The sequence below is a fragment of the Eriocheir sinensis genome, chromosome 3 (genome assembly GCF_024679095.1).
Source record: "Eriocheir sinensis breed Jianghai 21 chromosome 3, ASM2467909v1, whole genome shotgun sequence".
In the NCBI taxonomy this organism is placed as follows: Eukaryota; Metazoa; Arthropoda; class Malacostraca; order Decapoda; family Varunidae; genus Eriocheir; species Eriocheir sinensis.
Window position 1 is genome coordinate 9276609 of NC_066511.1, and position 12125 is coordinate 9288733.

The 12125-nt window shown below is 43.3% G+C and overlaps 1 protein-coding gene across 4 annotated transcripts in view; it reads left to right on the top strand.

The window, feature by feature from the left end:
• The window catches only part of LOC127004779 (uncharacterized), a 356605-nt gene that overhangs the window by 161512 nt on the left and 182968 nt on the right, over window positions 1-12125 (top strand). For all 4 annotated transcript variants that reach the window (XM_050872895.1, XM_050872885.1, XM_050872905.1 and 1 more), the window contains exon 5: window positions 7172-7302. In XM_050872895.1, the coding sequence (XP_050728852.1) occupies window positions 7172-7302 (131 nt within the window). The remainder of the gene's footprint in view (window positions 1-7171; window positions 7303-12125) is intronic.

Below are 12125 nucleotides of genomic sequence, written 5' to 3' on the forward strand. Positions count from 1 at the left end.
AGAGAAAAATGAGTGTAAATGACTAGTATATGCATGGTATCACATATTATTTATATATTGATCCAACTCACTCTCAAGATTATCAATATTATCGACATTTTTTGGTCGAAAACCATTTCAAGTCCTAAAGCTCTATTTAGTGGAATACCTATGTGGGTATTTTGTCACGTGCGGTGGGTGGCTACGGCAGTGGTGCGCGTGGTGATGGATGGCCTCGTGTGAGTGTTATGACAGTGAGGCAGCAAAGAGGAAGAGGAGTGATTATTTTTACAGCAGAGGAGTCAGTTCAAGGGCATAAAAAAAGGAAACAAATGTGAAAAAAAGCCCGCTTCTCACTTCTCCTAAAAAGAGTTAGAGGAGTGGCCGAAAGATAGGATGTGTACTTAGACAACAGGCAATCATCAAAACACATTGAAGATTTTGAAGACCATTCGCTTGATTGCATGAGAATTGCATGAGATAAATGACGAGTATATTCCCTTTGTCCTTCTTTATATATAAAGGCACACTGGGACACGAAAGGAAATAAGGAATCTGTAAGAGACCAGTCGGTGTACTCAAAGCAATGCCATGTGGTACCCCAGTCCATAAATCTACCTATCTTCTCCTTAAAAGTTTCGATCGTGTTTGCACGAACTGCATGGCTTCTGGTTTGTTTAACTATTCATCCATATCCTTATCTGTGGCATTGTTGTTGTATATCTTTTTCGAACTTAAATTTGACGATATATATTGTTGCATGTTTTGATCTGTTTTATAATGAATCCTTTATTACATATGAAGATTCCTTTTTGTCATTTCAAAATCTCGGTTAGGCCAGCAAGCATCAAATGGAATGCCAAACTGAATGTGCAGAAGTGTAAGCAACGAAACAGCAGCAGTCTGCCCCAAACTCTATAAGGCAATACAGTCTTTTCAAACGAAGGGATCCTCTGACGCCTTGACGGTGTTCGTGAAGCCTCTCCTAGTTGGCTGGACTCCTCTCTGGCTCTCATGCTACATGTTGCTATATCATTTGCCTTGGGACACTTCTTATACAAGATATACAATTTGGCTGACATTTATACACAAAATGTTAACACTTAGTTCAATATCATAGTCTCATTTAGCACCAGCAACTTGATCACCGGAATGTTTTTCAGCAAGATCTCCATTCAGACTGCCACTAACTTATAAGCTTTGCAAGATAAACTCAGTTACGGGTTGAGCGTTGCCCTGGGAGAGACGTGGAAAACTCTACGAACTCAGCCAGCCATGTTTACGATACTTAACGGCTCCTATGATGGAGAAAGCGAACACCCTGGAGCGTCAGCACATTATTTATCTTATGTGCTGCCTGTAGCTACGGTAGGCTCCCTTGAGGGGCCTGATGGATACCCCCAGTCAGTTTATGGCGCAGGGGAATATTACTTATAGAGGTTGTTGTGTTTTGACATGCCATGACTCGTGCTCATTTACTTAGTCTAGCTTCTGAATTTCTCCCGTACGTCTCTTTACCGGGAGAGATGGTTTAGTTCAGTATTGATTTAATAACTCTTGCTAATGACAATGATATTAAAATGTTTAACAATTTGGAGCGGTTCTCTCACATGTATTCGCCATATTTTTATTTTGTTTTACTGATTTCTTACTAACATGCGTGAGTTTTACAATCAGTGCTGAGTTTAATGGTGACAAACATAACTGTATATCTTGTATAACATGGAGCCAAGGCAAATAATATAGAAACATGCACCACGATAGCATAAGTGATGGACAGACAATATCCTGGGGCAACAGAGTAATCCAGCCACTCTGGAGAGGCATAAAATACGCTGCCTGGGCGCCAGAGCAACACTTTTTTTTGAACACACTTTAGTTAGGCTTCACTTAAATTATGCTCTTCATAGTTGTTTGATTCTCACATTACTAAACTTCATAACCTATAGAAACCATGCAATTAAGTCAAATGATAAGACTAATGATGTAAGGGATAAAAAAACTACTTAACAAAAGGATGTAAAATAATAATTGCAGATGGTATTAACTCGGTGTAGCTCATTGTTCCCGGTGACGGCGTGGGGGGCAGGGTCAGGGCCAGGGCCGGGGAGGTTAGCAACAGGCTCGGTGCGCGAGGGCTTGAAAGTGACAAGTCAATAACTACTTAGCCTCACCTGCCTCGGGGCCTTGACTACGTACAGCGTGTGCGTGCACCTGGGATGCAGCGTGTGTGAGTGTGTACATGTGTGCGTGTTGTTCTTACCTACACATGTCACAGCCCTTGACCGTCGAGTGGTTGTTTCTGGCCTTCAGGATACACACACACTCTCTTACACACACACACACACACACACACACACACACACACACACACACACACACACACACACACACACACACACACACACATTCTCTCTCTCTCTCTCTCTCTCTCTCTCTCTCTCTCTCTCTCTCTCTCTCTCTCTCTCTCTCTCTCTCTCTCTCTCTCTCTCTCTTATGCTGACAGCTTTTTCCTACGTTACGCTCCTCCTTCCCTTCACTTTTGTTCCTTACTTTCTTCAGCTTCTTCATAGGTTACCCTCCTCCTTTCCTCCACTTTCCTTGCCTATTTTATGCAACTTATTCGTGGGTTATGTTTCTCTTTACCTTCACTCTCCTCGCTTCCTTTCAACAACTTCACGTGTCACGTTTCTCTTTTCCTTCACTTTCTTTACGTACTTTTTCCAGCTTCTGCATGCCTTAGGTTTCTCTTTCCTTCACGTTCCTCGCCTACTTTCTGGAACTTCTTCATGGGTTACGATTCTCTTTTTCTCCTCGTTTCCTTCTCATATCCTTCATCAGCTCCTTTATATGCTGCGTTTCTTTTTTCCTTCACTTTCTTTACTTACTTTTATCCAGCTTCTGCGTGCTCTAGGTTTCTCTTTCCTTCACGTTCCTCGCCTACTTTCTGCAACTTCTTCATGGGTTACGATTCTCTTTTTCTCCTCGTTTCCTTCTCATTTCCTTCATCAGCTCCTTTATATGCTGCGTTTCTTTTTTCCTTCACTTTCTTTATTTACTTTTATCCAGCTTCTGCATGCTTTAGGCTTCTCTTTCCTTCACGTTCCTTTCCTACTTTCTGGAACTTCTTCATGGGTTACGTTTCTTTTTTTCTCCTCCTCTCCTTCTCATTTTCTTCTTCAGCTCCTCCAAATTCCGCGTTTCCTTCACTTTCCTCGACTACTTTCTCCAGTTTTTTTCGTACGTTACGCTCCTCCTTTCCTTCACTTCTCTTGCCTATTTTCTTCAGATTTTTCATCCTCCTTTCCTCCACTTTGGCTGCTGTAGTTTCTATATACCTAACGCTCCTTTTGTTCACACGCTTTTTGCTTACGTTCCGCCGCTTCTTCATACGTCAGGCTCCTCTTTTCCTCCCTCTCCTCGCCTGCTTTCCGCCACTTTCCCGAATCCCTTCCTCGTTCCGCGCGGCGCGAAAGAGAATCGGCTTCATCAGGCGCGAAACAAGACGTTCAGGATGATAGAGAATGATTGGGGGGACTGAATTATATGCCTTGCCTTCACCTCACCCCCTCTCTCTCTCTCTCTCTCTCTCTCTCTCTCTCTCTCTCTCTCTCTCTCTCTCTCTCTCTCTCTCTCTCTCTCTCTCTCTCTCTCTCTCTCTCTCTCTCTCTCTCTCTCTCTCTCTCTCTCTCTCTCTCTCTCTCTCTCTCTCTCTCTCTCTCTCTCTCTCTCTCTCTCTCTCTCTCCACACACACACACACACACACACACACACACACACACACACACATATATCTATAACTTCATTTTTTATCTATTTCAAATATATCAAGTGATTTAATTTTAAATCTAAGGTCATCATATTAGCCCCTAAATATTTTAAGTAAATGTACAGTCACTCTTTGCTAATATGTCACCGTTGTACCGTTACGGCTGTGTACGAGAGACTCACACTCCCGGATGTGTTTAATGAAAGAGAAATAAGCTGTTAACTTGATGTCTGACGATTATGGGAAAATAAAAACACTAATTAATACTTGGATTTTTTTTTCTTTCTGACAATATTATTGCTAAGCAGTAAAATAATTATGCAGCTGTACAGCTCTCACGGGCAGAAACATTGTTATGGCCTCGCGGGGGTGATGGATATGGCGGCACGCAGTGTTGGTGGGCAGGTAGAGTTAACGCGTTACTAGCGGGAGCGAGCCGTGTTCCCTCCCGTGTTTGTGCTCGGTGCGCTGGCAAACCATGGGGAACACTCTGAAGCATTATTTAAAAATGCTAAAAATCTAGTTTATCTTTAAATTTAAGAATGCTTTTTCCAACATATTACACCGTTGAAAAAAGTTTAAAAAGTGTAAACTCACCGTTCACACTAATACTGAATTCCCTTGTATTCCGTTGTGGTAGTCATGAATTAGAAACATTTTATCATACCATGATTATAAACCCTTCAAGGACTTTTGGCATCTTTTAGCTTTTGCTGCTCAGGAAACAAACTATCACCTTCCTATTTCAAAGTTTAACTGCTTTGAATTTAGTTCTTGGCTGAGACTGGGTGTATGTAACCGTCTTTGTAAACTCTATTACGGGTTGACACCCGAGAGTCCAGTAACTGCTTCTAGTCGCAGTCTAAGGGATACATGTTTTCATCTTATACCGAAGGAATAACATGGCATTATAACGATTTTTTTCCTCTTTTCCTGTAAATTGCCAAGCCTTATAGATACAACAGAAAATAACTTGAAGACAATGATGACCCTGAATATGTCGATCCTAGAAATGAATATATTTAACACTGCGCTAATCGTCTACTGCCTCTTGCTTAGTCGTGACGATCAGCTTCAAGTATTTGTTCAGAGTTAAATAATATATAGTTCCCTTACACGACAAGGATTTATAAAAAAGTCCATAGGTTACGTTTACATCATTTTTTTCTATCATTCGTTCTTCATGGCATGCGTTTTTTATACGTCCGTCGTAATAAATATGCTCCTGGTTATTTATATGCACGATGTGTGTACATGAAATACATGGCGAACATGAAAGGTTCCTCCTGTGTTGGGGTCATCGTGATCAAATAAGCTCGCTTTTGTGAGGGTCCGTGCTGGTGTCCTGCACGATATGTGTGCGATATATTGACAAGTAACACGAGGGATGAGCCAAAATATATTCCTTAATGAACGTTACGCCTACTAGCAGCACACTCTTTTTGCACCCTTTCAGCTGTATGTAATAAGAAAACAATCTTACTATGTGAAAACAAATATAGACACCTTGTAAAACAATAAAGTTCTCAGCTTTAAAGTTTGTCCCTATCGATGATAAAATAGCATTAAGCAAACATTTTTAAATCTATTTTGTGTTACTCATGGCCTGTATCTTTGTAATGTAAAACATCATAGTAACATCTCAAGTAAAAATTAGTTCCTACCGGCAATACATCACAAGTAAACAGGTGTCATCATAAGCGTCAGAGAAAACATACCCGGTGTGGTGGCGTCAACTGTCCAGGATCATGCGTATTACAGGGTAACATTTTACTGAGGTAGATGGTATGTTTTATTCTTTGGACCTCGTGTTCTACATGAAACTTCTATTAAGAGTCCTGCTTGCTTTATTCGGGGCGGATACGGCTGCTGTGACGGCGGCGTGAGTAGCGGTAAAGGAAAAGCAGATCGTTTTACTCGAGTGCGGCATTTGAATATTTGAAAAGTTATTCCATCACTTTGCCTTTGGAATCCACGCCACACATCCGCTAAGCCGGACAGCGTGACGGGGCTCTCCGTAGCGACCCACTTCCCAAGCGATTGTTTCATAGGTTCACAGAAGACGGTTTTGTAGAGAGCTCCCGTCGCCCCAATATAAAGCCTCAGTAATGGAAATTCTTTAATTTGAAGGTCAGAGCAAAGCCGGGGAAGGCCAGTGAACATTCCACTTCGGCGATCCACCAGTCTGCCTTTACAGGAATTTCTGTGTGGTGGAGTGATGTCTTGGAAAGAGTATTTATGGTTTCTGATAACCTTCGCTACGGATTGATCGGTATTGCATGTAACTATTATTTACAATTTGCTTATCTTTTATCGGTAAGGAAAATACTTTATGACAAGAAAAAAACCGTGGTAAAAGCTATCTTTGGGGAAAAAAACGAGCGAGTATTTTTACGATCCATTTTTGCCAATATTTATACTATTTACTAAGGTTTGAAACTAATAAGGATTCAAAATTAATATTAGAAGAGTTTTCCTTTAATTTGGTGGAGTAAAGGCACGTTTTCTTTGCTCGACAGAGGCAGAGAGCGAGCGAGCGAGAGAGAGAGAGAGAGAGAGAGAGAGAGAGAGAGAGAGAGAGAGAGAGAGAGAGAGAGAGAGAGAGAGAGATTTCTTAAAAAAAGTTTCGATTAAAGTCCAGACGAGGGAGCTGCTCTGTTTAGGCTTCCAGGTATTTGGGTCGTCAAAGAGGTGGGCGGACAGATGGAGACAAGGCTGCGGGCGCTGGGTTTTAGTGAACTTGACTTTTGTTTGCAATAGTTAAAAGATAAAAATCCGAGAAAAACACCAAAAATAGGCCATTCATAATTGTCACCCACAAGAGAAATGTAAATTAACGTGGTAATGAATATATTGAAGAATTTCACATAATGACTGGTATACACTATTTTTTTTTGCAAGCTCCTTACACACACACACACACACACACACACACACACACACACACACACACACGGTCTCTTTTTCCTCTCATTGCTCGTGTTTCACGGTGCATATAGGTTCTACAATGACGCACACATTAATGGAAAGCAGAATAGAGCGGGTTTATTGCCAGGGTTCATTTACTCGTAAATAAAATTATGGCAGACATCCACTAAAACATCCGATATTTGTCGATGATAATTAATTTGTGTACCGTCCGTAGAAAATCATTAATCATGTATTAAATGAAAAGTTAACAGATAATGTTTATTTTCTTTCTTTGTCACTTTATTCTAAAAAAAAATATGGAAAAGCCTTTGTGGGTCTTAGATAGATGAAGTGATCTTTTCATATGTTGACTTTCACGAATATTGCAGGATTTCATTATAAGCTTATTGGTACCAGTAGCTTTGTTATTTCTATATTTGGCTCATCAACAATCAGTATTGTGTGAGTGCTCCTCCATGATGCTCTCCTCACCGCCCATCCTGTGCCCGCAGGCATTGGCGTGTACGTGTCGCGCGTGGAGCAGGGCGGCTCGGCGTGGCGGGCGGGGCTGCGGCCTGGGGACCTGCTGCTGGCCGCCGACAACACCAACTTCTCGTCCGTCACGCACGCCGAGGCCATCGCTGTGAGTAGCCCATTGACTCCTCTGACTGCCGCCGCTGAGGCTGCTGGCACTGTTACTGCTGCTACTGCTGCTGCTGCCGCTGCTGCTGCCGCTGCTCTTGTTGCTTCTGTCCTCTCTTTCTTGTGCTTTCCTCCCCAAGGTGACAGAGTCATTTTGGTGGACATGCATTGTTTGTGTGTTCGTGTGCTTGTTTGATGTTCTGTGATTGCTAAGCGCCGCATTATTAGTCAAACCTGTGTATATATATATATATATATATATATATATATATATATATATATATATATATATATATATATATATATATATATATACAATATTTTTTTTAGGGCATCGAAATTAATTTTTCCTATATTATCTCCTTTTTTCTCCAGCCATTCTCTCTTTTCCAATTCTTTCTTGCCCTTTGCCTTTTGGTCCATTTATTGCCTATGCCTATTTTTACAACTTATTATTATCCTTTTTCTTCCTTGATCTCCCCCGTCGTCTTCATCCACTCCCACTCCTACCACCTCCTCCTCTCTCCTTCTCCCACCCTTTTCCCACCTTCTCCTTTTCCTGTACCTCTACCTCCTCCCCCCAAAGTATTCTATTCTCTGCTCTGAAATATACAAAATTAATCTTATGTTATGAAATTTGACATTAGTTCCCAATTGAATTTTTTGAATAAGAAATTAGTTTTAAAATCCTCCCTAACTGCCGTGCCCCTTGTTACTGCTTGCTGATGAGTCGTAGTTTAGCCATGTTTACTTTGCCTTACACTCCGACACAGGTCACTAGCTAGGTCCTGCTCTCCCCCTCCCTCCCAAGATCCCAGGTACATCAGACTCCCTCAGTTAATCCACCCTCCCTCAGCCCCGCTCCCCCGCCCCAATCTAACTGTAACCCGCCCAGTTTGCCGGCTAGGAAATTTGTAATCGTAAGACTAGTTTGTAATCTGGGGAAATGTATATTAGACCCTAGACCCCTGATTGGATTGTGTTCCTCCTGCCCAGGCTATCTTGGTGAGTAATGCACCCCACACAAACCCTCCCTTCGCTGTGATTGGCTGGCTGTGTGTGATGATGATGGTGGTGGTGATGATGGTGGTGGTGATGGGGATGACGTGGATGGTGCCGAGTGGGTGACGTGAAGATGGGTGAGTAGTAACTGTTGGTGAGTCTGCCTTCCTTTCTTCACGCTCTCTCTTTCTCTCTCTGTCTCTCTCACACCATCTTTATATCTGTTCTGTGCTGTCTGTCTGTTTGTCTGTCTGTTGGTGAATCTCTCTCTCTCTCTCTCTCTCTCTCTCTCTCTCTCTCTCTCTCTCTCTCTCTCTCTCTCTCTCTCTCTCTCTCTCTCTCTCTCTCTCTCTCTCTTTTTCAGTACGAATTTACCTCGCCCTTCCCACAAAAAAAAACATGCTAAGTAGGCTAGTAATTAAAATTTTGTGTACGTACGTATCAATGTATTTACACTTATATGTTTCCCCAGATTAAAAATTGTAGATAGGGACAAATGTGTGTGTGTGTGTGTGTGTGTGTGTGTGTGTGTGTGTGTGTATACCTATTATCAGTTGTATGTATATGTTTTGTTATGCCTAAGTACGTATGCATGTATTTCTGTGTTTTAAAATATTTCAGTGTCATTAAAAGTATCAAAAGGAAGAAAAGGTATATATATATATATTTTTTTTGTTGGTGTTATTGGTCATTAATCGTATTAGTTTATCGTATTTGAATATCGACTTCTGTTTTCTTTTTTTTTTCTTTTTTTACATTTTCTTGCAGGTAATATATTATGATTTATCAGTGTGCTGTTCTCTATACATGTTGATGTTTTTTTTTATCTATTGTGTGGTGTGCATTTATTTATATTATTATTATTATTGTTATCATTATTATTGTTATTGTTGTTGTTGTTGTTGTTGTTGTTGTTGTTGTTGTTGTTGTTGTTGTTGTTGTTGTTGTTGTTGTTTATGATGAGGTGGGGTTTGTAGAATTTATCGTTATTTCAATGTTGTTATTATAATCGTCTATTATTACGTATTGGCATTATTGTAGTAGTAGTAGTAGTAGTAGTTGTAGGAGGAGGAGGAGGAGGAAGAGGAGGAGGAAGAGGAGGAGGAGGAGGATTTATTGTTGTCATATTAGTTAAATATCTTTCCTAGTTCTCCTTTTCTATGTTGATGATAAGCGGCGTTAACGGTGCTGTTCGATTCATATAAGAACAACATCGTTTGTTCTGCACACTTCAAAAAAAGGAAAGAAAAAAAAAGAAACTTCGAGCACACGAATCCTCCAACACACATATACGCATGTACACACACACACACTTTCATGACCATTATTTCCATATGTGTGAGTAAGAAACACGAGGAGCAGATGGGGAGCAGGAGGATGAGGAGGATGAAGAGGATGAGCAGCAGTAGGATGAGGGACAGGAATACATAGGAATACATATGAAGAACAGACACCAGAAGACCTATCGGTCTATGGCGAGGGTGTGTGTTTACTACCGCTACTACTAGTAATCTACGTGTGGTAGGACAGGACAGAATAGATGATGGCTCCTCCCCACCCACCTCTCCCTCCGACAACGTGCCGGCAGGAAATAGTTAGAAGAGAACACCATGTACCTTTAAGGAAGAAAAGGCCATGGAAATTTTAGAGTAAAGAGAGAAATAAGAGGAAATTACTACCCTTAACTTACACTACTGGTAACCTAAGCTGTGGGGGGGAAATGACTTCATTACATAAGAACATAAGAACATAGAAATACAGGGAGACTGGAAGAGGACGAGTGGCCTACACAGGGCAGCCCTAGAATCCCCCCTAATACCCACGATGGGTGAGGTGTAGTTTCAGGGGCACAGGTAGAGGCTTGATCCTCGTTTTACCGGCGGTACTAGGCACGCACCAGTAACCTGTCACCTTACTGCACCCACACCTCACTCCACCTGTCATGCGGACATTAACTGTTGCTTTACTCTATTGTTGACTTTCGCCACTTGCAATCTAGGGTGTGGGGAAGAATTATATGAATATAGGTTGAGGTCTTGCTGCAATCTGTCTGAAAACATGCGAAAAAGGGTCAGTATAATCTTATATCCCTGAAGTACTTATCCAAAGAAGACTTAAAGCTATTGATACTCTGTGCACCAACTACTGACGGTGGGAGTCTATTCCAGTGATCGACGACTCTATTATTGAGCAGGAGAATGAAGGAAAGGAGGATGAGGAGCAGGAGGATGAGGAGCAGGAGGATGAAGAGGATGAGCAGCAGTAGGATGAGGGACAGGAGGACGAGGAGCAGGAGAATGAGGGAAAGGAGGATGAGGAGCAGGAGATGGGGAGCAGGAGGATGAGGAGGATGAAGAGGATGAGCAGCAGTAGGATGAGGGACAGAAGGATGAGGAGCAGGAGAATGAGGGGAAGAAGGATGAGGAGCAGGAGGATGAGGAGCAGGAGGATGAGGAGCAGGAGGATGAGGAACAGGAGGATGGGGAGCAGAGGGTTGAAAAGTAAGAGGAGGATGAGCGGGAGGATGAGGAGCAGGAGGATGAGGAGCTGGAGGATGAGGAGCAGGAGGATGGGGAGCAGGAGGATGGGGAGCAGGAGGATGAGGAGTAGGAGGATGGGGAGCAGGAGGATGAGGAGCAGAGGGTTGAAAAGCAAGAGGAGGAGGAGCGGGAGGAGGAGGAGCAGGAGGATGAGGAGCAGGAGGATGAAGGAAAGGAGGATGAGGAGCATGGGGATGAGGAGCAGGAGCAGGAAGGAAAGGAGGATGAGGGAGCAGGAGGATGAGGAGCAGGAGCATGAGTATGAAGGAAAGGAGGATGAGGAGCAGGAGGATGAGGAGCAGGAGGATGAAGGAAAGGAGGATGAGGAGCAGGAGGATGAGGAGCAGGAGAATGAAGGAAAGGAGGATGAGGAGCAGGAGGATGAGGAGCAGGAGAATGAAGGAAAGGAGGATGAGGAGCAGGAGGATGAGGAGCAGGAGAATGAAGGAAAGGAGGATGGGGAGCAGGAGGATGAGGAGCAGGAGAATGAAGGAAAGGAGGATGAGGAGCAGGAGAATGAAGGAAAGGAGGATGAGGAGCAGGAGGATGAGGAGCAGGAGAATGAAGGAAAGGAGGATGAGGAGCAGGAGGATGAGGAGCAGGAGAATGAAGGAAAGGAGGATGAGGAGCAGGAGAATTTAGGAAAGGAGGATGAGGAGCAGGAGGATGAGGAGCAGGAGAATGAAGGAAAGGAGGATGAGGAGCAGGGGGATGAGGAGCAGGAGAATGAAGGAAAGGAGGATGAGGAGCAGGAGGATGAGGAGCAGGAGGATGAGGAGCAGGAGAATGAAGGAAAGGAGGATGAGGAGCAGGAGGATGAGGAGCAGGAGAATGAAGGAAAGGAGGATGAGGAGCAGGAGGATGAGGAGCAGGAGAATGAAGGAAAGGAGGATGAGGAGCAGGAGGATGAGGAGCAGGAGAATGAAGGAAAGGAGGATGAGGAGCAGGGGGATGAGGAGCAGGAGAATGAAGGAAAGGAGGACGAGGAGCAGGGGGATGAGGAGCAGGAGAATGAAGGAAAGGAGGATGAGGAGCAGGGGGATGAGGAGCAGGAGGATGAGGAGCAGGAGAATGAAGGAAAGGAGGATGAGGAGCAGGAGGATGAGGAGCAGGGGGATGAGGAGCAGGAGAATGAAGGAAAGGAGGATGAGGAGCAGGGGGATGAGGAGCAGGAGGATGAGGAGCAGGAGGATGAGGAGCAGGAGAATGAAGGAAAGGAGGATGAGGAGCAGGGGGATGAGGAGCAGGAGAATGAAGGAAAGGAGGATGAGGAGCAGGGGGA